This window comes from Lissotriton helveticus, chromosome 6, assembly GCF_964261635.1.
Source record: "Lissotriton helveticus chromosome 6, aLisHel1.1, whole genome shotgun sequence".
Taxonomy (NCBI): domain Eukaryota; kingdom Metazoa; phylum Chordata; class Amphibia; order Caudata; family Salamandridae; genus Lissotriton; species Lissotriton helveticus.
The window spans coordinates 771,439,829-771,464,459 of NC_136067.1; the positions used below are offsets into that span (position 1 = coordinate 771,439,829).

Here is a 24,631-nt window from a genome sequence, read left to right on the forward strand (position 1 = left end):
AACAGGCCTTGGCAAAGGCAACCCACGCGGTGAGTGAAGAAAGCATCTGGTGCGGACTAGGAGAGTCCGGGGTGCCCCGCTTTTGGAAGGGAGCAAGGGCCAGTCTGGAGCAACCAGACCAGCAGCAAAGATTCAAAGGTTCGTCGTCTAGGAGGCCACTAGCCAGCCGGCAAGTGACCAGACAACGCGTCGAGCAGCAAACAAGCAGAAGGGCCCCACGCAGATCTCGTGGATGCTGGAGGGCTGATCTTCGGTGCAGGGGCTGCTCGGGGCTGGGGCTTCAGTCCCCAAAGCACTTGGTCGAGTTTACATCGGGAGTCGTGCTGGAAGCGAAGTGCAGGTTCGTTCAAGATGGCCGGTCCCACGTGTCTCGTCGCACCCACGGGTCTCAGCTTTGCTGTAGATGCAGGTTGAGGTCGGAGAGCTCTGGGAATCCGGGTCTCGTCGGGCTCTGAAGTCTGGATCCTCGAGGGAAGACGACAAAGAGAAGCCGCTGGACGCTTGATGGTGCCTGCAGTTGCAGGGTGGACACTCCTTGTCCACAAGGGAGATTCTTTAGTCTTCTGTGGAGCAGAACGTCGAAGGCCAGAGTTTCTTCTTGTTGAATAGTTCAGGATAATCTAATTTGGAATGGGACCAGCTCCTACCTTTATTCTCCTAAAGGGGGCTGCACTACTGACTAGGTCCCTCCCCTGGGTGGGACCAGGAAGGCGGGTGGCTACACCCCCTATCCTTTGTCCGGTTTCCCGCCAGAGCTGGGGCAGGGATGCCCCAGCAACTGGTTTGAACCGGTCTATCCACAGGGCACCTTGTGTGCCCCAGGCATGTCTCATTCCTTTCAGGCCTCCCTACCTCAATACACAAAATCCTGTCTGGGGTGGTGCTAGCGCCTCCCAAGGCAGGAAACCCTTTGTCCAAGCCATCCTCGCTGGAAGGACTCCCAGCAGCAGGAGGCCAGACTTGTGTCTGTGGTGGCAGCATCCATTTTGTGATGCTGAGGCTCGAGTTAACTTTAACCGGGGTTCACAGTTACATACATGTCGTGTCCCTCTAGAAGGGTGGAATGCTACCCCCGTCGCCAGAATTGGCGAGGGGGTAGTATTCCAAATCATGACACCTTACTCGACATGTTTTGATAATGTTATACCAGAGTTAGCATTTAACCGCGAAGTTGATAATGCACTTAAGAGTATATGGTATAGCGTTATCATGGAACAGCTATTAGGACTTGGTTCCGCAAGCTGCAAACTGGCTCAGCTCATGCCAGAGCACCATCTCTCATAAGTCCAAGCACTCTGCCTTCAGGATTGATAAGGCCTTCCATAGGAGTGACTGATAGGAATATATGTGTCCATTTTAGGGTTAGATATAGGTATACTATATCTACAGCAAAGGGTGTTTACACCACCTTGCCCCAGCTGTCATGCAGCCAGTTGTGTCAGATTTAGATGGCCAGCCAGGGGTGGCATAATACATGCTTCAGCCCCTGGTAGGCCCTGGGTACACCTATGCCCGGGGTACAGGGACTGATAAGGTGGCCCAGTACCAATTGGTAAATGCACCTAAAGTATATGGTTGTCAATCTAGAGAGAGAACAGCTAGGCTGTGGGTCTGATTAGCAGGCCCACAGCCAGGGAAAGTCGTAAACCAGTGAATCAAAAAGCAAAAATCTGGGGTGACCATAGGATTGCAGACCCCACTCTCCTACAATACTCACTAAACATTATTGCATGGATACTCCAGTCCGGAGAGCTTGCTTATTTGGCTGCTCCGTTATCCTGTATTATGGGTGTCTTTCATAGATTCACATGCCTGAATCTTTCCCCGTCGTCGAGACGGGAGTCTCCGGTATATAGAAAAGCAATGTCCCATGGACATATAAAGAAAAAAGTAGGCCTAAGGGCCTCACCTTAGTAGCCTATGTGTCCTTATGCAAAAAGGACCAAACTCCTGAAGAGAGCCAATCAGCTAACACTTCCCTCTAGAACCTTCCTGTCAGAAACCTCAGTCTCAGATTTTCTACCGCACGTTGTGCTAGGGAGTCTCCACCTGAGTTCTCCCCAGGTTTGCTTGTTTTAAGCTATTTCTTCACCTATTTGGATTACTTTCTTCAAAATCTGACTATGGCTGACCCTCAGAAGAAGGGTCTCTTCGGAGCTTGTGCTTCCTGTAATAAGAAGAGATTACATATTGAGGATCAGCACAAGACATGTCTATACTGTCTGTATCCGGATCATACGCCAAAGGAATGCAAAATTTGTAGAACATTCTCTACAAAAACGCTTAAGGACAGAGAAGGATGACTTTTGATCTGGCTGAACAAACTTGACCAGAGACAACTTGGAATCTTCAGAGGACGGTGAGATTGCTTCTGTCTCCTCTAAATTATCCTTGAAGAGGCCAAGGGTTGCTTCCCCTAGCCCTACAGACGCTCCTCATAAGAAGGCTCCTAAAAAGTCATCAGAGGCTAAATCTTCAGTGTCTGACAAGGAAGTTCCTGCCTCCAGGAAGCTAGCACCGTCGTCGACAACGACATCGTCGGCGCAAAAGAAGGCTGTGTCTCCTGTCCATGTTTCCACTTCGACGACGACAGTGTCGATGACGGCGTCGTCGACGAAGACTACTCCGTCGTCGGCGGGTAAGCCTGTGTCGTCGATTATCCTCATTAAACATCAGTCGTCGACGTCATCGACGATGCCAGTGTCGACGACGAAGCCGAAGACGTCGACGCCTTTGCCGTCAACGAAGATTCTCCCGTCGACGAGTTTGCCATCGACGAAGACATCAACGACGAAGAAGCCACCGTCGACAGTGGCGGCTTCGACGAAGGCTGCGTCGGTGCAGTTACTGTCGATGAGAGCGCCGACGACGACATCGTCGACGATACCGTGGAAACAGTCGGAGTTGGTTCAACCGTCGACGGGAAGTGTGGCTACTATGCCGTCGACGACTCTACCGGCGTCGGGGACGGTTTTGACAGACGAAGATGGTCTACAACAAGCCTCACAACAAGTAAAGGCCGTTAAAAAGACTATTACTCCAGAATTAACGTCTCCCAGTAGGGTACAAAGACTGCTACCATCTTGTCTTCTACAGGATGAAGAATCAGATGAGGAACAGGACATGCAGGCCACGAGTCCATCTCACCTGGTGGTGAAGTGCCAAAGCACGGACGACGACCTTGATGAGGTGGAAATTCCTCAAGAACTTAATGTTCAATCGCAGGTCCAGACACAAATTACACCAATGGTATGTCTTCCAGCGTCCATTGTATCAGACTTAAGGTTTTTGATCCAGGACTACAAACAACGGTTTCCAGAATCTGCCGCCTCACAGGCAGAGGGACAGGGACCGGTTCCATCGACAACCAGTGTCACTGCGTCTCCACGTGTTAGACCACCGCCCTTAGTGCTTCGCCAGGAAAGGGAACCAGTACAAGATATTCCGTCTTCTGACGATGAGGAACAAGAAGAGGGTGCGGTCCAATCCGATCATGGGGACGATGTGGACTATATAGCTTCTTCTCCAGACTCTCCTGAACCCGCAAGCTCAGATTCACCACCTGCAGACATCGGAGGGTTCCACAATCTGGTGGAGAGAGCGGCCAAGAGATTCCATATGACTATGGATTCTCAAGAAACAGACTGTTTTCTCTATGATTTTAAGGACCCGATTAAGAAGACAACCAGATCCATTCCCATTATCGATCACATATGGGAGCAGGGTCTACAATTAATGCAAACTCCGGCCTCAGTATCGGCAGTTGTGCCACGGCTGGATAAAAAGTACAAAGCACCGTCGACTGCACCAGCTTGCCTTACAGGTCACCCCAAACCAGATTCGGTGGTCACTCAGGCGACGCAGAAAAATGCTAGGAACCCATCCTCACAGGTGACTGCTCCACCAGATAAGGAGGGCAGGAAGCTGGATAGCATTGGAAAACGGTTCTCTACCACCTCAGCCATGACCGTGAAAGTAGCAAACGCAATTGCACTGTTGGGAAGGTATAATCGGCAGTTGTGGGCAGACATTGCCCCGTATCTATCCGAGATACCAGAAGACACGAAAGATGAGGTACAATCCCTACTCAAAGAAGGTCAAACATCCGCTTCTGAACTGATTGACTGTGCTATGGATATAGCAATGATGGGTTTTAGGCAGCTGGCGGGGGGCAGCAGCCTTGCGAAGGCAGGGGTGGCTCAAAGCTACCTCATTTAGGCAGGAGGTGCAAGCCAAAGTCTTTGACATGCCTTACGACGGTCAACATCTATTTGGGGGAAAAATTAATGAGGCTCTGCAAGCGATAAAGAAAGATACGGACACAGCAAGAGCACTTGGAACACTTCAATTCAGAAATCAGTTCTTTCGAGGGAACAGGGGCAGAGGCCAATCCTCTTACAGAGGAAACTATACCAACAGATCCTCTTATTCCTATACTCAAGGCCTCTCACAATTCCAGTCACGACAGCAGCAACAAGGTCGACAAACCTCTTATGGAAAATCCAACTATCGAGGAAAGAACCAAAGGAAAACCACTGGTGGTCGCCAATGACCTTTTTCAGCAGCCAGTCCTTCCACCATCTCATTCTTTCAAAATTGGAGGAATCCTGACCCACTACCTTCACAATTGGAAAGCAATTACAACCGACCGATGGGTGCTGCAATTGATACAATTTGTTCATTCCATAGAATTCAAAACAATTCCCCCGACAAATCCTCCTCGTATAATGCAACACAACAACATTCGATTGCTTCTTCAAGAAATCTCCTCTATGTTAAAGAAGGGAGCGATAGAGCGAGTACCATCAGCTCACAAAGGGAAGGGATTTTATTCCCGCTTCTTCCTGATTCAAAAGAAGGAGAAGACATGGAGACCCATATTGGATCTCAGGGCACTCAACGCATTCTTGAAGAGTCAATCGTTTCGCATGGTGACGATCCAGGAGATCTTGGGTCTCTTAGAGGAGGGGGATTTCATGACGTCTCTAGATCTACGAGACGCATACTTTCACATCCCTATCCACAAACGACACCGGAAATTCCTCAGATTTGCAGTAGCAGGTCAGCACTCCCAATTCTGTGTCCTACCGTTTGGCCTCAAGTCTGCACCCAGAATTTTCACAAAATGCCTCTCCCCGGTTGCAGCATTCCTCAGGCAACACGGACACCAAGTCTTCCCATATTTGGACGACTGACTGGTAAAGGCACCATCTCTGGCAGACGCAACCGCATCCTCCAACGCCTGTCTGAATCTCTTCAGGCATTTAGGTCTGACACTCAACCACGAAAAATCTACTTTGCAGCCCTCCCGAGTCATTACCTTTCTCGGGGCGACATTGGATACGACAAATGCGAAGGCATACCCATCTCAGGAGCGGAAACACAAGCTTGTCTCGCTGGCCACATATGTGGCTTCTAGGAAGACTTTACCAGTCCGTACCTTCAAATCGCTCTTGGGGATGATGTCCTCGTCCATCCTGCTCATACCTCACTGTCGCCTCAGGATGCGTCCGCTGCAAGAGGCTCTGTCCAGTCAGTGGACCCAATGCTCGGGATCCTTCGAGGACCGCATTGCGATCACACAGCAAATGACCAGGGCATTGCAGTAGTGGAGGTCGCTCAAGAACCTCTCACAGGGGTTACCATTTCTGCTCCCTCCAGCTCCACATGTAATAACAACGGATGCTTCTCTGGAGGGTTGGGGAGCGGTCCTTCAGGAATTACAAATCAGTGGCAAGTGGACGCACCAGGAGAAACAGCTTCATATCAACCTCCTGGAGCTGAGTGCGGTTTCCTAGCCCTGCAAGCTTTTCTACCACGGATCCAGAACTTCCCAGTGCTAGTCACGACCGACAACACTACGACGATGCACTACTTGAACAAACAGGGAGGAATGCGTTTGCTCACACTATCGCGCGAATCGCAGAAGATCTGGAATTGGCTTGTTCTCCACAACATCTCATTAAAAGCGGAGTACGTCCCAGGCAAGGACAATGTCATAGCAGATGCACTGAGCAGGCAGAGGTCTCTGTCCCACGAATGGGAACTCGACATGGAGATGGTAGCTTACATCTTTTCGGTGTGGGGAACACCGCAAATCGACCTGTTTGCGACCAGGGAGAACGCCAAATGCCAAAACTTCGCAAGTTGGCATCCCCAATCAAGGTCCCTCGGAAATGCATTTTCCATAGCTTGGCGCAACGTATTTGCGTACGCATTTCCGCCATTTCCAATGATTCCCAGGGTCCTCAGGAAGATGAAGGCAGAGCCATGCACGTTAATTCTGATTGCCCCATTCTGGCCGAGACAGCACTGGTTCACGGACCTTCATCACCTTTCACTGCAGCCGCCAATCCGTCTGCATCAGCATCCGTCTCTGCTCACGATGAACAAGCAGGTTCAACATCCGGATCTGAAATCTCTCAGGTTATCGGCTTGGCTCCTGAGTACCGAGAGTTCAGTAAGCTGAAAATACCGCAGGAGTGCAAGGACGTCCTGGCCAAGTCAAGAGCGGACAGCACTAACAAGAACTGTTCCCTGAAGTGGAAACGCTTTTGTATTTGGTGTGCGGACAACGGTCTGCTTCCTTTCTGCACTACTCCGGAACAAATATTACCCTATCTGCTGCATCTGGCGCAGTCTGGCTTGGCCCATGCATCCATTAGAGTTCATCTGGCTGCGATTTCAAGATTTAAAAGAACATTGAAAGGACCCTCCATCTGGTCTAACAGATTGCTAAAACAATTCCTCAAAAGATTTTACAGATCCTTTCCTCGAACAAGAATAATTCCTCCATCATGGCATCTCAATGTGGTCCTTAACCAATTGATGAAACACCCTTTTGAGCCCATCCATAGGGCAGATATCAAATATATTTAATGGAAGACAGCCCTTCTACTAGCGCTTACCTCAGCAAGGAGGGTCAGTGAATTACAGGCTCTTTCCATACAGGACCCCTTCATGCAGTTTAAAGGTGACCGAGTGGTTCTCAGAACTAATCCTCGGTTTATTCCTAAAGTCCCGTCGGACTTCCACTTAAATGAGCCGGTGATTCTCCGGTCATTTTTCCCAAATCCTAGCAATGCAGCCGAAAGATCTCTGCACTCATTGGACCTTAGGAGGTGTCTAAAGTTTTATATTGACAAAACCAACCGTTTCAGAAAATCCTCTCAGCTATTCATAGCCTTCAGTAGACCGTGGAAGGGGATGCCGCTTTCCAAACAAAGTATTTCAAGATGGATGTCTTCGGCAATTGCCTTTTGTCATGACAGAGCTGGAAGGCCATTGCCAGCAAAGGTCAGGGCTCACTCTACAAGAGCCATGTCCACTTCTGCGGCACTATTTGCAGGGGTGCCAGTTCTTGATATCTGCAGAGCGGCAACCTGGAAGTCGCCGCATACCTTCACCAGGCACTACTGCCTGGATACAGAACTGATGAAGGATGCAGCCGTGGGGCAAGCAGTGTTACGCCATCTGTTTCAGTACGGTGAGCCTTCCTCTATCCCTCCATCCTTGGCTGGTATGCACATTTTCTGATACTGTTTCTGGTTTATGAGTATGATGATTCATAGTTGCATGATATGTATTATCTCATAACTTGCATATAATATTACACCAGAAATGTGCACAATGTATTGCTTGCTACTCTGATTCAGGCATGTGAATCTATGAAAGACACCAATAATACTGGATAAGAAATGCGTTACTTACCTGTAACTGCAGTTATCCAGTATTGGTGTCTTTCATAGATTCACATGCAACCCTCCTGCCTCCCCTGGAAGGACTCACCTATCTCTATATCAGTATTACGCCTATATTGCTTGGTGCTTACGAAAATCTGAAAGACTGAGGCTCCTGACAGGAAGGTTCTAGAGGGAGGTGTTAGCCGATTGGCTCTCTTCAGGAGTTTGATCCTTTTTGCATAAGGACACAGATAGGCTAGTAAGGTGAGGCCCTTAGGCCTACTTTTTTCTTTATATGTCCACAGGACATTGCTTTTCTATATACCGGAGACTCCCGTCTCGACGACGGGGAAAGATTCAGGCATGTGAATCTATGAAAGACACCAATACTGCATAACTGCAGTTACAGGTAAGTAACGCATTTCTTCTCCAGGACTTTCTGGTGTGAATTTGGTTCACAGACCCACCTCCGGGGTTGGTATTGCTGGGGTATCTATCCTAAGGTAAGGAATCTATAACTAATAGTCTCTTTCAGATGAACAAGTTACTTACCTTTTGGTAACGATATATCTGTAACAGATATATATTAGTTATAGATTCCTTACCGCCCCACCCATCCTCCCAGATCTGCAAACTCACTACTAGTGTAAAGGACTCCCTTTCAGGGCCCTAGTTTTGTGAACCAATGATCAGTGTCTTGCATGGCTCTGAGCTTCTGGCGTGAAATGTTGTGTAAAGAACAGGCGTCAGCGCGCGGGGGGGGTCGTCTAAGCAGCTACAGCGTCGTCATCACTTCGATGAACGCGAAGTCGAGTGGCGTGCAAGGTACTGCCACGAAAAAGTTTCTCTGGATGCAGTCTGACGCCTGAGGTTTATTCTAAGTTAAGAATCTATAACTAATATATTTCTCTTACAGATATATCATTACTGATGGTAAGTAACTTGTTCGTAACCCTATGATCATGATGTAGTGCTGCAGATTCACGAACCCTCCTGCCTCCCTGGCTGGTATTAGATGGTGAGAAGAATACACACAAATACAGCATGTGCAACAGCATAAACTTAACTATGCAGACTATATACTCACTTTATATATGGCATGGTGGAAAAGCATATTATTTAACATAGGAGTCTGTGTACATGTGCAGTATCTTGAGGGGGAGGAGAAACGACTCACTACGCTGATCATAAAATTCCAGGAGGAAAAACAATTTGTCCAGGCCCAACACTAGATGGCAGGACTATGCAGAGCATGTGAATCTGCGGCAGTACACATGATGAATAGATGCTTACATGGTAAGTAACATGCTCCTTTTTAGCTACGTTGCAGCCCCCTGAAGGATTTGAGGGTTCATTCCAGTTGAGCAAAGGCCGCTACTCCTGGTCTAACCCGTAGAGTGCTTGTCCTGGATATCTTTCAGGCTGCTATCGGGGCTGGACTGGTTACTGGTCTTTCCTTAATAAACAATGCAAAACAAATGTTTTAAAAAGTAGGCTTTAAAGCTTTTTGTTTTGCATTGTTAATTTAGAAGTGCCTGCAGCTCCCCCGCAACAATATCCGCCCCTCCGCAGTGAACCTGAACCCCACCCTGCTACCCCAGCAAAAAACACCTTGTAGCCAGTCCGGCCCTGGCTGCTATGTGGGCATCAGGGCATATGTTCACAAAGCACTTTTGCCTTGACTGTCAGATCCATCATGATGTGCATTTTGCATGTTCCGTCCAGCAGGGCTTTTTGATTTGAGCCATTACACAGGCACTCCACCTTTTGGTATCCACTCACACAGTGAGGAATCTGCAGTTAGAAGTATTCATTAGAAGAACAAGTTATTTATCTTTGGTAATGCTCTTTCTGATGGGTATTCTATGTAACTGCTGACTCCTCCTGCCTCCCTGTTATGAGAATAGACTCTTTTCCATCTAAGAAGTTCTCAAAAGAGAGATCTGCACACTGGTTAAGCTAATTTGCTGATAGGCTCTGCGTCTGAGTGTGCGGGCAAGTCTTCAAAAGCCACACCTGGGTGGCACTTATATATGGCCATGCTTGTCGATTCTGGACCAGAATGATGTGGATGTGGAACTGCATGACATCACCTACCTGTACTGCTTTTGAGTTTCTGGATCCAGTCCTATACCTTGGGGAATATACACAAATTGAGTATTCTTTGGTTAGAGTATCCATCAAACAGAGCATTATCAATGTAAGTAACTTGTCCTGAATCAGTATTTTGTGTACCTTGTCAATTGCATTTTTTCTTCTTTTGTCCAGGTACCACTTCTTGCTCAGCAAGCTATGCTCGCCAAGCTTGGAAGGAATGTTTTGTTTTTATGTCAGAAAAACTGTCTGCTATCACTCCTTTGACAGAAGATATCAAGAATGAACTAAGCATTTATGACCGTTTTAAGGAGCGGAAACTAATTTCAGTTGAATATTGCTTTGGAATCCATCCGTTCTACATACCAATAGGTAAGCCAATCGCTAAATGTGATAAATCAATTTGCAGGGGAACGTGTGCTCATCTTCTATTTTTATTTCTCATTAAAGTTTCTTAATTTTGCCTAGGTACCCTTGGAAAAATCATGGGCCAAATTATGTTCTTTTTTACTCAACCAAGGAGCCATCTGGCTTAATTTTGCTTATTTTCCAAATCCTGCTTTTTGAAATGCAGATCTATTAATTGCCTTCAATTATATTACTTTTCACGGTGACTAAAAAATACGTGTAGCTGTGCTGTAGTAATTTTTTCTGTGGGCAGTTCCAAAAGTGCCTCATGCTTTTTTTCCTGATAACCCTTTTCTCTTTTGGATCATGCATGTAGTGTTAGCAATATTTTTGTAGCATATTTCATTTTCGGATTCATATGCGAGCTGCTATTTGTTTAGAAATCATAGTAGCTGTCATTCCCAAGAATTAAATTCTCATTTGTGTAGGTGAGCCTTTTACTTTGAAACATAACTTAGGTGGCAAGGGTTTGTGGTGTCAGTAGTGTGCGTTCATGAGTTGGCTAATGGCCCATCACCACCACCAGTTTCATCCCAGCCTAATATTTAGTAAGGAGGTAGACTGACGGCAAGTCTTGAAGAACCACTCCTTTGTGTTAACTCTCTACTATTGCCTATGTTAAGAATTCCCTTGATATTGAGCCATGTAGGAACTTATTAGATAAAAAAAAGGCAAAGTGTTAAGGAAATGTCACCTCCAAAAACCTGGCTTTAAGCCGTGCGATGCCATGACTGCAGGATGCCAACTATGGTCACATTTCCACACTATGTGTGCTTCTTGTGTCTCGGGGTTTTCACGCATCTCAGTAGAGCGACCCAATCCTCCTTGATGCACCCAAAGGTAATCGGGGAGCGGAAGGTGAAGTTATATGCACCCCAAAAAAAAACCATTTGCTAGACAACAAACCCTTTCCCTCTCCGAGGTTGTGGCGCTATTCCTCGTCTAGGTCTCCAGGTCCTAGTTCTGCTCCAGTTCGACATATTCCAGGATGTCAAAGTTGGAGGTGAGGGACAATTTGTGCCGCAAGCTTATGAAGACCGAGTGGGATTTGTCCTCATCTTGCCAATCCAATAAGAAATTGCGCACATGGGCCCGACTCCGCTGCCATCATCCAACTTTAGATCTGTTCCGAGACTGGTCCTGATCTGACCTGTGATCACACGATTGTTGACACGATTGTTGTTGACACGATTGTTGCTGACACTGCAACAGAGGCCTTGAAAGAATGCATGATGCAATATTTCAGGGCAATGGTGGCATCCATTAAAAGCTCAGTGAGCCTCATGGAGCTGCAGGAGTCTCCAGTCAGACACTTGCTGACTTATGTGTTGCTATGAGATTAACATGATGCAGCCTCTCGGTTTAAATTATTTTCAGCCTCTCCCTTGAAGCCAGTACTATTGAGGTTATCGGTTTCAAGGACTATTTTTTGGAGGTGGTTTTCTGGGTTAGAATCAGAGTGCCCCCAGGGTCAAAGATGCACTCCCAAAGCACCCTCAGCAGCACTGCGGCCAGGTGCAAAGTGCTAAGGCCCAGTGTTACTCAATGAAGGATAGGGTGCCTCCGGTTGGGGGCTGCTCACAAGCTGGCCATAAAGTTGTGGGAACAAAGCTCCTGTTAGGCTCAGGGCAAAGGGGGATCCGTGTTAGCACACAAAGTGCACCCACAGTGGCGGCTGGGTGCTGGGTTCTGTTTTGTCGTTGGGTGCTCTGTTGATTTCAATGGGGATTCTCTGTTTGCAAGAAAGACTGCAGGCTCGGGGACGAATATCTTCTGGAGGTGACCACTGGTTAGAGGGTTAAGTTGGGATTCTGGGACACAGTCTGTTCGACCACCCAAAGCTGTGGGACGTCTGGTGCAGGGGTATCTTTAGGCGTCTGGTTTTCTTACTAGCTGCGGTCGTAGAGGATCCTCCAGAAGGGGGATGCAGGCGTCGATTGGTGATTCGAGGCAGGTCAGAGATCACTAGATCTCAGATCAGGATCTCCGGGGGGAACCTCCTTGTGGTGTTGGGCCATTCTAACTCGTGGGCGTCTGGTGCAGACTCACGGATTCGGTGGGTGAGCAAATCCGTTGCTCACTGGAGGCAAAGTCTTGGTTGAGAAGGCAGGGCAGTTACTTTGGGTTATTGGGGGCTGCTGGCTGCAGGACACATCGGGATTTCGCTGGAGCGGGTTCGAGGTAGGACAGGCCGGTAGGGCTGTGGATAAGTCAGTGGACATCGTCCTCTTCTTAGTTCAGTGCGGCTTCTTTGGTCCTTCTTCTTTTCTTCTGGTCGGTTCTTGTCTGAGGAGGCAAGGTTCGGGGTTGCCCCTAAATACTAGATTTAGGGGGGTTACAGGTAAATAAAGGTCGGGACCAATGGATCCCTTTCTTGGGGTGGGTACACCCCTATTATGCCACCCTCCAGTTAGAGGGGGGCATGAGCCTTTCTCTGGTTGGCTGGGTCCCCCCATCTGCAAGATGGTTGGGACTGAGTTTTGCTTCACCTCACCTCCCACACCTGAGGGGTGGGGTTGGCAAAGGTGGGCACATCTCCCTTCCTCACTTGGTTTTCCCCGCCCCGAGTGGGGTTCAGAACCGGTGGGGCCCAGTTGCTGGAAGCAGCAAAGGCTGGGGTACCTCACAAAGGCGGCAAGCCTTTGAAGCTTCCACTTCAGGGACCCTGCCCATCCTGGGGATGGATGCTTGGCAGCTTGTCCCAGGAGGTGCATTGTTTCAGACCCCTGAGTGCAGAAGGCTGTCGACCCAGGGGTCCAGAAACATGTCTGGGAATGGCAGCTGGCAAGCAGCCACTCAGCCAGGACACTAGTTAGGTCGTTTTCAGGGGGCATCTCTAAGATGCCCATTGAGTGCATTTTTCATTAAATCCCACACTGACATAGCTTTAATGTGCTGAGAAATTCGATACCAAACTTCCCAGTTTTCAGTAAAGCCATTATGGTGCTGGGGAGTTCTTGATGACAAACTCCCAGCACCATATACTCATTATGGCATCACTTTCACTTAAAAGAATTGTTTTGGACAGTGTAGGGGTACAGGGCTATTGCACCTGTACCCTTTCAGTACCGGTCCAATGAGCAGCTGCCCTATGATGAAGCATGACCTCCCTTGAGGTGTGTGAGGGCCCTTGCTCCTGAAGGATCAGATCCCCCGGATGTGAAACCTTCAGGAACTTCTTGACCGACCTTCCCACAGGAATTGTACACCTTCTTGAATTCCTTTGATAGCCTTGTGGTGCAACACACTTACTTGCATAGCTATTTTCCCACATGTCCTGGTGTAAAATGGGCCTTAGGGCTGGGGGCATTATCTCCCAGGTCTGGGGAAAGCCAGGTTGCGTACAAAAGCGGAAGGGTCTTTGAAGCCCTTGACCTTAATATGCAAGATCACAAGCCATCCTGCTGGAGGAGTCGTGTACACCTTCCTCCAGTGCAGGAATGGTTTCTGAGCCCAGAGTGTATGGACTTTCACCTGCAGGGGGTCAGAATCAGGTATGTGGTGGCATGATGGATAATGCAGAGCTAGCCAGCACACTAAGAGGCTGGTAGGTTTTGAGGGGACACCTCTAAGGTGCCACCTAAGTGCATGTTTTAATAATTCTGCGACTGGTATCAGTATTGTGAGAAAGTGCCATCTTTCTTGCATTGGTATGCCCCCACTTTTTGCGGAACTTCTGATGTGCTTTGACTGAGTGTGCCCTGGGCTCCTGCCAACCAGGTACCCAGGGCCTGTGTCCCTTCCCTAAAACTGTGTTGAACCTAAAACCCAATTGGCCTCTCTGGCCACCTGTCAGCCCCTAGTAAATGGTACCCTAGATACCCAGGGCATGGTGACCAGAGAAGACCCTTAAGGGCTGCAGCACTTATTGTGCCACCCTTAGGGGCCCTGTACCCCGACACCAACACCCTGCCTTTCTAAGTACAGAACTAAACAAAGTCTCGACATGGCACACCTCCCTGTGTGCCATGCCCACTAGACCCACAGCCCTGGCATACCTCAGGCACCCCTCTAGCTGGGGGCCCTATGCCAGTGGTGTGGGCACAGGTGCATGAGCCCTGTGCCCAGGGCCATTCCTGGGCACTGCAAGTGCAGTCCTGCCATTAAGAGTATATGGTGGTGGGAGGTCGACATTACGAACTGCACAGCACCATGATGGCCCCACTGAAGACTGAGAAGTTTGGTATCAAACTTCTCAGCACATTAAACCCGCACTGATGCCAGTGTGAGATTTAATGTAAAATGCACCAGAGGGCATCTTAGAGATGCCCGCTGAAACCTAATCGACAATCCTTGTCTGGCTAGGCTGCCCCACAGCAGATATGTTGCTGGATCCCTGGGTGGAGAGCCCCCCGCTCTCCTGGGCCTGCAACAATGCACATCTTGGGCGAGGTGCTAGGTCTCCTCCCCCAGGATGGGCAGGGGGAAACTTCAAAGGCCTGCCACCTCTGTGAGCTTCTCCAGACCATTTGCTGTACCCAGCAATTGGCCCCCACCAGTTCTGACCCCCACTCTGGCGGGAAGACTGGCGGAAACCCTACGTCTGGAAGTGGGGTTTGCCAGCCTGTGCCAACCCCACCGTCAGGTGGGAGAGGCGAGGTGAAGCACGACCCCGGGCTCCAGCCATCTTGAAGATGGGGATCCCTGCCCAATCACAGCTAGGCTCCTGCCCCCCTCCCACAGGAGAGGAGCAGACTAGGGGGTGTACCCACCCCAGGACAGGGACCTATTGGTCCCTGCACTTGCCCTACCTGTAACACCCCTAAATTCTATGTTTAGGGGCTCCCTGAACCTTCCTTCCTCAGATCCCGTTTTTAAAACCAAGAAGATTAACAAGAAGAAGGACGACCTGCCGTGCAGCTGCTTACAAAAGTGTAGGAGAGTAGGGTCTGCTTTCCTATGGTCACCCCACTTTTTGCTTTTTGCTTCACTGGTTTTCGACTTAGATGTGGCTGTGGGCCTGCTAATCAGACCCACAGCCCTGCTGTTCTCTCTCTAAATTCACACCATGTACTTTAAGTACATCACCAATTGGGAATTGGGTCACTCTTGTGAGTCCCTGTACAGTGTACCATAGGTACCCAGGGCATAGGTGCACCCAAGGCCTACCAGGGGCTGCAGCATATCTTTTGCCACCCCTGGCTGGCCATCCAAACTGACACCACTGGCTGATCACTCAGCTGGGGCAAGGTCATGTAATCATCCCTTGCTTAGATATGGTATACCTATATCTAACCTTATATCTAGACACATATACACCTATAAGTCAATCCTATGGCAGGCCTTAACAATCCTGGAGGCAGAGTGCTTGGTTTTATGTGAGATGGTGCTCTAGCATGAGCTGAGCCTGTCTGCAGCTTTCGGAACCATGTCCTTATAGCTGTTCTAGGATATAGCCATACCATATACTCTTAAGTGCATTATGAAGCTCGCGGTTAAATGCTAACTTTGGTTTGGCTTTATCAAAACATGTCGTGTAAGGTGTCATACGCTTTGGAATACTACCCCCTCGCCAGTTCTGGCGACGAGGGTAGCATTCCACCCTTCTAGAGGGAGAAGACATGTTGTTCCTACTAATCCCGGTTACAGTTAACCAGAGCCTCAGCATTACAAAATGGATGCTGCTGCCACAGACACAAGTTTGACCTCCTGCTGCTGGGAGTCCTTCCAGCGAGGGAGGCTTGGACAATAGGTTTCCTGTCTTGGGAGGTGCGAGCACCACCCCAGACAGGCCATAGTGTATTGGGGCAGGGAGGGCTGAATGAAATTACACTGCCTGGGGCACACAAGGTGTCCCATGCATAGTCCAGTTCAAACCGGTGCTGAGGCACCCCAGCGCTGGCGCGAAACTGGACAAAGGGAAAGGGGTGTAACCACCCCCTTCCTGGGTACCACCCATAGGAGGGACCTAGCAGGTAATCCAGCCCCTAAATTTGGTATATAGGTAGGAGCTGAGTCCCAAGACTTTAGATTGTATCCTGACTGAAACTTGAAACGAAACTCTGGACCTTCGACATTCTACTCGACATAAAAGACTGAAGAATCTCCCTTGTGGTCAAGGAGTGACCACCCTGCACAAGCAGGCACCATCAAGCGATCAACTGTTTGCTTTGTTGACGCTCCCGCCGGAGCCTGAGCACAGAGCCTGACAAGACCCGGACTTCCAGACTTCCTACAGCCCGATCCACAGTCGCAACAGAGCTGAGACCCGTGGAGGCGACAAGAGACGTGGGACCGGCCATCTTGGAAAGCCAGCGAATTGCTTTCCATGCAACTTCAGAGGCACTCTCGAAGTTGTGCATTGGGGATTGAGAAGTCCCAGCCCCGAGCACCAACTGCACCGAAGATCAGCGCTCCACACTCCACGAGTTCTGCGTGGGGCCCTTCTGCATTTTCCTGCTCGACGTGTCTGTCCGGTCACTTGCTCGTTGGCTAGTGGCCTCTGTGACGACGAAACCTTGAATCTACACCGCTGGTCTGGTTGCTCCAGACTGGCCCTTGCTTCCCTGAAAAGGATAAGTCCATCAGGCCTTGCTGGCCTGATCAAGAAGCCATCTTCGATTCCTGTGTGGGTTGCCTTTGCCAAGGCTTGTTGACTCCAATCCGGAAGCCGACACCGAGAGCCTTCATGGGACAGTCCGTATCCAGCTCCTGGTCGTCGTCGACACCTCCTGGTCCATATGGCTGCAGAGACAAGCTTCACGACATCACCTGATTGCTTCGCGACATCGCCTGGTTCCTTCCTGGTTCCATCCTGGTCACTGGCTAGTGACCCAGACTCTGCCACCTCTGCTTTCAGGTACTCTTCATCCTCGATCGGCCCTTGGATCCAACCTGACACTTCTCTCCTGGTCGCCTGCAGCATCTTTCTCCACGGCTCCATAGGAATCAGCGACGAAACCCGACACACTTTGATACCTATGCACCCGCTTCCTGTGGGTGAGGTAACGTGAGTATTTTGGTACTCCTGTGGGTATTGACTGTCCTAGTGTCCTAGTTTCAAGTAGCTTTTCCCTAGTCCATCCAGAAGTGTCCTAAAAACTAGTTTCCATTTCTTTCGTTCCCATTCTAACCCTATGGTAATTTGCGTGTGTGTAAAGACACTGCACGCGCATCCCGTGGGCCTCCTGCTCCCTATCCTTTGGTAGTACAGTGTAGCCCCAGCGATTCTCCAGGCCCTAGGCCTTTCTTTTGTTCGTGACGTGGTTCTTATACCACTATTTTAGTATATGGTTCGAAGTGCCCCATGGGCATTACTGTATTTTGTGCAACTTATTGTATGGTTATTAAGTATCTTGTTATGTGCTTGTGCCTCTGACCTCATAAAGAGTTCAGAGGATTAATTTAGTAATAAATACATGTATATTTTATATATATCCTGTGTGGTGTCCTTTCATTTGGTATTAAAGGGATTGCATATGGTAAAACAGCTGGCTTCACATGCCCTCTTGAGTTTAGCCTAAGACTGCTTTGTCCATGCTACCACTAAGATAGCTGGTCTATAAGGTTGACTTTACAACCATCACCATAAGGGTTGTTTGGACTGATTAAGGGTGCCCACTAGAATAGTGGACATCACATATCAGGCCAACTTCTAGCAAAAAGGACGACGACAACTGACTTGGCCTCAGCCCTACCGGCCTGTCGATCATTGAACCAGTTCCTGCTTAACCCCGGCGTCTCCTGCGGGTAGCAACCTCGAGAACCCCGGAGAACCTGCCTGCCTTGAACCTCTTAGAGACTGCGACTCCCCTGAGCAGAGGCTCTGCTCCAACAGCAACACCCCTGGTGCCAGCCAGTAACCGCAAATCCAGCCCACTCTGCACCCGCCGAGTCCAGCCCATGCCCGAGTGATCCAAGACCACGAGGTCGTCCCCCCGGCGACTGGGACCCGAAGTCCAGTGCCCAAAGACCCTCCTCGACGAACCAGACGACGCCTGCAGCCTCAGAACCAGAGACCCCCCCCCCCCCCCCCCACCGCGTCCAGCCGAGGGTAAGATTTCCCAACACCAAAAGACACCGCTGCACCCAGCTCCCTGCAGCCCCCTGTGCCTTCCTTTGGGGTACCTACCACTTCTCCAAGATCTCGACGTGTTGGTCGCACCTGAAGAATCACCGTCCCCGAGTCTGCAGCCTTTGTTCGGTTTTTACCTTTTCCATTGAATAACCTTGAGCTCCCAAAAGCACCCTTCACCCAGCCGCCCGAGTGCCGCTGGAAGTGTAACTACTACCCTACTCTACTTCCCCACTTGCCCCTAGTAAGTGACCAGGAGCTCAGCTCCCACAGCCGCGTGGCCTGCTTGCTTGCAGCCACCAACCGAAGGCTTCCTCCACTCCATTGGATAACATTGGGCCTACCTACCTCTGCACCCGGCTGCCCCTGTGCCACTGAGGGTGTACCAACTGTACCTACCTGATCCTGGGGGACCCCTTAGTCTATGCACAGAACCTTAACTTCACCCGTCGAGTACTCACCTGGAAACCGATAACTCACTTTCCTGCCATAGGATAACATTGACTGGTTTGACTCGGAAAATCTTCTAAGTGTGAATTTTTGAAACTCTCAAATATTCCTATAAAATCAGCCGAATACTGAATTACTTTGAAGCCCAGTACTGAACCGCCAAAGTAATCCTAACCGGGTTTACTAATAACCTGTGTTTTCTCCATAGGAACTCATTGTCTGCTTTTCTATGAAATTTCTTCAAGTGTCTACTTTTGAAAACTTGAAATATTCCTAAAAAATCTTACCTACTACTGAAACGTTATTACTTACCTGTCTTAAGTAGAGATCCCAGTGCTGGACCTAGGAGCCCAGTACTGGATTACAAAAGTAACGAGAACGTATTTTAGCTGTAACCTGAATTTTCTCCCTTTGGATAACATTGCTAGATTTTAAAACTTTTAAAATACCTTTATATTCCTAAAAAATCATTGCAATAACCAAAACTTTTTTACTAAACCGTTTTCAGCTTAGACCCCAGGACTGAATCTAGAATCCAGCCCTGGAATTACAAAAGTAACTTACAAAGTGATCAACTTCATTTTTTGTAGAAAAACCCATTGAGTTCTATGTTATATTGTGTTTAGAATTGTATTGCATACTGCAACCCCCTGTACCTGTTTTGTTTACAGAATCTGAAAGAAACACGTTAGTGTTAGATTCCTTACCTTAGAATATCCCCAGGTGTCTGACTGGATCCGGAAAGTTTTCGTCAGCAGTACCCCTGCGCGTCGGTAGGCGTCGTCTGCGGCTCCGCGTCCGTCGTCGGCATCGTGATCGCCGGGATTACGCCGTTGGAGAACTTAGACGCCGCCCTCGCGCGCTGACGTCAGTTCTTCTTTTTTCTGCACCAGCAAGCGCAGATCCGGGAAGTGCAGTACTCTAGTCTTTTTTTGACTAACTTTTTTGATCTCTTTTGATCACTTTTCGAGTCGAACTTCGACTCGCGGTGCCGTTACGGATGCCTGGTTTTAAACCTTGCGAGGCCCGTCACCGCCTGATATCGGTGACCGACCCCACCGTCGGTGCTTTTACTGCCTCGGGCCAACCATGATGACGTCATGTCCAGACTGCTGGGCCTTGACCTCGAACGCTAGTCTGTAAGCTGCTCGAGCACCGTCAGTCAGCTCCGCGCTGCTCGAGGTCCCAGTCGAGGAGAAAGTCGAGGGACCGGTAGCGGAGCCGCAGTCATCGCCGTTCGACGAGCCACCACCACTCGTCGGGCTCCAAGTCCTCCGGTAAGTCGAGGCATTTGAAAAAGAAGTCGAAGAGGCTTCATCACTCTGACTCCCCCCCCCCCCCCCCCCCCCTTCGCGTCCATGGGTTCGGGCGACACCGTCCGCGCGGCTCCGCCAGAGCCGCAGGCGCCCTATCCAGCGCCATACCTGCCGGTGCCTGGGCTGCATGCTACGCCGGAAGAGATAAGTGCTTTCCTCACGGCCATGAGGTCACACTGCCCTCCGTCGGAAACTGCTGAGGCGCCTTCGGGCCCCGCAAGTCTGACTGGGAGCTCTAGTGGGCCAGTGGCTCCAGCCCCGGCGCCGTCGGGTGCTTCGGTGGCGTCATCGACTCCGGTCACGAGGCCGCAGGGCCCCGCTGGATCTAGGCTTGGATCATGGTCATCGCCAGTCGACCTCACGACTCCTCCCTGTGGATCGGAACGTGGCCCGACGCCACCGCCTGGTAACGGGCGACCCCTGCTTTCTGTCCGTTCGCCCCATCCCCGAGAGCCTGGTGATCCAGGCCTCTACGTCCCAGACCGCATTCCCGACCGCTCCTCCGGATCGGGAATCCAAAAGGTATGATGATTTTGGGAAGAAACTGTTCACCTCCCTGAGTTTGGGGCTGCGGTCTGTCAACACCGCCTGCCTTTTGGGCCATTGCACCGACTCTCTGTGGGATACGGTTGCGGAGGTGCTGCCACAGTGCCCGTAGGAGGCCCGGACATGACTCGCTCAAGCCCTGGCAGAAGGGCGGGATGCAGCACCCTACTCGATCCGTGGTGCTAGATCTCTTTCAGCAGTGGGGAGAGCCTTGGTTAGATCTATTCGCTACCAAAGAGAACGCGCAATGTCATCAGTTCTGCGCGTTGGAATTTCCAAAGCGGCACTCGCTCGGCGACTCTTTTCGTCGCGAGTGGAGCTGCGGTCTGTTGTGCACCTTTCCGCCTATACCACTTCTGCCCAGAGTGCTGAAGAAGATCAGGCGAGACCGGGCCCAAGTCATCCTTGTGTCTCCGGACTGGGCACGGAGATACTGGTATCCCGAGCTACTCAGCATGTCAGTCGATCCCCTGATTCGTCTGCCTCTTCAGGAGGACCTTCTGTCTCAGCAGCAGGGGACGGTCCTCCACCCGAACCTGTCCGGTCTCCACTTACATGCGTGGAGATTGAGCGGCGGCAGTTGAGGCCATTTGACTTGCCTCCTGAAGTCTGTGATGTGATTCTGGCAGCCAGGTGTCCCTCCACAAAAACGGTACACGCCTGCAGGTGGAACACATTTGTGGCATGGTACACAGCATCTGCCCCCCTTTCAGAGGTTCTCCTCTTCCTTCTTTCTCTTGCCCAGCAGGGCACTGCTCTGGGCACTATCAAGGGCTACCTATCGCCCATTTCAGCCTTCTTAAGGCTTCCTGATCAGCCTTCTCTTTTCAAGTCACCTGTTGTAAAAAGATTCTTGAAAGGCATCACTCACATGTTTCCTCCTGTTCCTTTCATGATGCCTCAGTGGGGCTTGAATCTTGTCCTGACGTACCTGATTTGCGCTCCCTTTGAGCCACTTCATAACTGTCCTCTTCGTCTTCTGACTCTTAAAACTGCTTTCCTGGTTGCTATCACCTCTGCCAGGAGAGTGTGTGAGCTCCAGGCTCTATCTTCTAAACCTCCTTTCCTCTCTGTCCATCCGGAAAAGGTTGTTCTGAGGACTCATCCTTCTTTCCCGCCCAAGGTAGTCACGGCCTTTCACATCGGGCAGTCCATCACCATGCCCACCTTCTTTCCCCCTCCGCATCCCTCGAAAGAGGAAGAGAGGCTCCACCGTCTGGACCCAAAATGTGCGCTCTCCTTCTATCTAGATCGCATACACCAGTTCCGGGTGGACGACCTGGTCTTTGTTGGTTACGTGGGCGCTAAGAAGGGATGGGCGGTGCACAAGCGGACCATCTCTCGGTGGGTCGTCTTGTGCATCAAGGTTTGCTACTCCTTGGCAAAACAAGGAGCCTCCTGTTGGGCTGCGCGCCCATTCTACTCGGGTCGCGGCGGCTGCTGCTGCCCTGGGTCGGGGAGTCCCCTTGCAAGACATCTGTCAAGCAGCTACCTGGGCCTCGCTGCACACGTTTGCTAGGCACTACTGCCTGGACAGCCAAGTCTGGAGAGATGGCTTTTTCGGCCGTTCTGTTCTCCAGGACTTTCTGGTGTGATCTTGGTTCGCAGACCCACCACCGGCGTTGGTATTCTAAGGGTATATATTCTAAGGTAAGGAATCTAACACTAACGTGTTTCTTTCAGATGCCCAAGTTACTTACCTTCGGTAACGATATATCTGTAAGAAACATTAGTTAGTGTTAGATTCCTTATCCTTAGTTAGTGTTAGATATTAGGTAGTGTTAGATTCCTTACCGCTGCACCCATCCTCCCCGTTCTGCGAACCGATATCTAGGGTTAAGGACATCCCTTTCCGGGCCCTAGTTACATGGCACCAGTGTCCGTTTCTATCATGGCTCTGCGTTACTGGCGAGGAAAGGTAGGTACAGACACTGACGCCAGCACGCGAGGACTGCGTCTAAGTTCTCCGACGTCCTCCCGGCGATCACGACGATGGACGTGGAGCCGCAGACGACGCCTACCCATGCGCAGGGGTACTGCTGACAAAAACTTTCCGGATCCAGTCGGACGCCTAGGGATATTCTTTTTTTTTTATTTTTTTTTTTAATGTTTTTATTAATAGAGTGCATGACAGACAGATAGGCATTAATTACATACAGCATCTGCAAGTTACATTTAACACCGCACCTGGGACAGAGGCCGGAGAAGCATAAATATTAAACCGTTACCTCTCTGTCTCTGCCTTGCCGCATTTCCAATTCCACCACAGGCGATGCACATATCTCCCCCCCCTATGCAAATTCCACTTCGACCATTTCCTATCCCATTTCTTAGGGCACCCCCTAGCTATAAATACTTCTTTCTCCGCTATCATACATCTATCGAATTCTTTCAGCCATACTGTCGCTGCCGGCGGCGCCACTCTGCCCCACCCTTTTCCTATCTCCCTCTTTACGAATGTAAAACCTAGCGTTGCCAACTGCTGTTCTGTCTCAGTTAGGTCTGTATCGTCCCATACATTGGTCCAGTATATATAGAGCCACTTTCTCACAAGTGTGGATGTATTAAGACGAGGAGTTTGATACTGTAGTATGGCTTAAGGCTTGCTTTGCGCGCATGTTATGTTAGCATGGCTTATTAGAAGTTTAAATGCCATTTTACCTTTTGCTGCTTTTGCACATGACACTGCTTAGCTGTTTTAGTAAGTTAGCCTTCACAAAGGTCTACACATGAGAAAACGTTTGTTTTCGACATCTCTAGACTTACATCGTGCCCCTAGTCTGCACAGCCAGTGCTGAGGGCGTCAAGGTTATCAAAAGATGTTAGCTGTTTTTCAACATGTTCGAGTAACGCTTTCTAGACACAACATTTTGGCAGCTGTGAGCCAGGTAAGATTCTGGCGTCCTTATTGTCAGACACTTGGAAGATTTCCGTTTCCAGGGATGCAGAGAGCCTATGCTGATCCAGATGTAATGTACTCTTACTGAGCGTAAAGGTAATGGAGTCCCCCACACAAGCCTAAGAGCCCTTCTATAGTTTATAATACATGGTTCCTATATAGGGAGGGTGTTAAAACTAGGCGCTATAGGACCTGTTTTCACCATCATTGTAATATGATTTCTCCTTTTATATTTTATGGAATTGTAACCATGCTGATCATATTATTTTTAATCATATGTCTGCTTATGTTGGCTAAGATACTGCACATGAGATCACGTCATTAAAATAAATATTTTAACCGTACCGTGTTTCTTATTTACTCCTCTTGTGGACTGGTATGAGAGTATAACAAGAGTGTTTTCACTTCCCACCATTCCTGAGAGGGTCCTAAGTTGCATGTTCTAGGTTGTCTAATCATTGGTTACTTTGCTATAGGAGGAAGAGCTAATGTGACACTGATGCTAGCTGGTTTGTTGTTTTTCTATGTACTGAGGTGAGTTTCTGGTACACCGTAATTCACTGATGTCCTAGGTACTGAGGTGAGTTTCTGGTACACCACAATTCACTGATGTCCTAGGTCTCTGTGCACAGTTCTGTGTATGAGCAGGATCCTTGCAACATGGCGCCGCCAACAAGTGTGGTCTTATTGTGAGATCCTTGAGTAGTGCTTATAACAGTCTACGACCCTCTCACTATTGTTTCCGGTTGACAGTAATGACGGATAAAACCTACCTATAGTTACATAGGTCTTTTCAAGCTTGATATTTTAAAACAGTTTTCTATTGAATTACTACTCAGTTGTGCCTTTATATATTGCATTGTACTTATCTATCACTGTATCATTATGGCTGCGGTTGATAGCCCAGCACACAGTCGCTTGGCTGTGCGGAATCATTTGGAGGATTTCCTAATTTCATTGGAAGGACAGGCATTTGTTTTTGTTGTATCGGCTGACTCAGTATACCCGTTTGAGCTTTATTACTCATTGGTCCTGTTTCCTGCGGTGGATGCTGTGTCTGGTGTGTTTCACACTTACACCCCAGCTGCCGCGCCTGCAGAATACGCTCCATATTGGACACAGGAAGTTCCGATTTCTGCTTGGCAGCATGCCGTTTGGTTTAATGGCGCCCTCCCACACGTTATAACGGCGGTCAGACAAGGACCGTTGTCAATCCCATGCG

At 49.5% G+C, this 24,631-nt stretch overlaps 1 protein-coding gene across 1 annotated transcript in view; it reads left to right on the forward strand.

Moving 5' to 3' along the window:
* Positions 1-24,631, forward strand: part of MDN1 (midasin AAA ATPase 1) — a 2,221,312-nt gene that overhangs the window by 688,603 nt on the left and 1,508,078 nt on the right. The window contains exon 35 of the mRNA XM_078648266.1: positions 9,951-10,148. Coding sequence (XP_078504392.1) covers positions 9,951-10,148 — 198 coding nt within the window. The remainder of the gene's footprint in view (positions 1-9,950; positions 10,149-24,631) is intronic.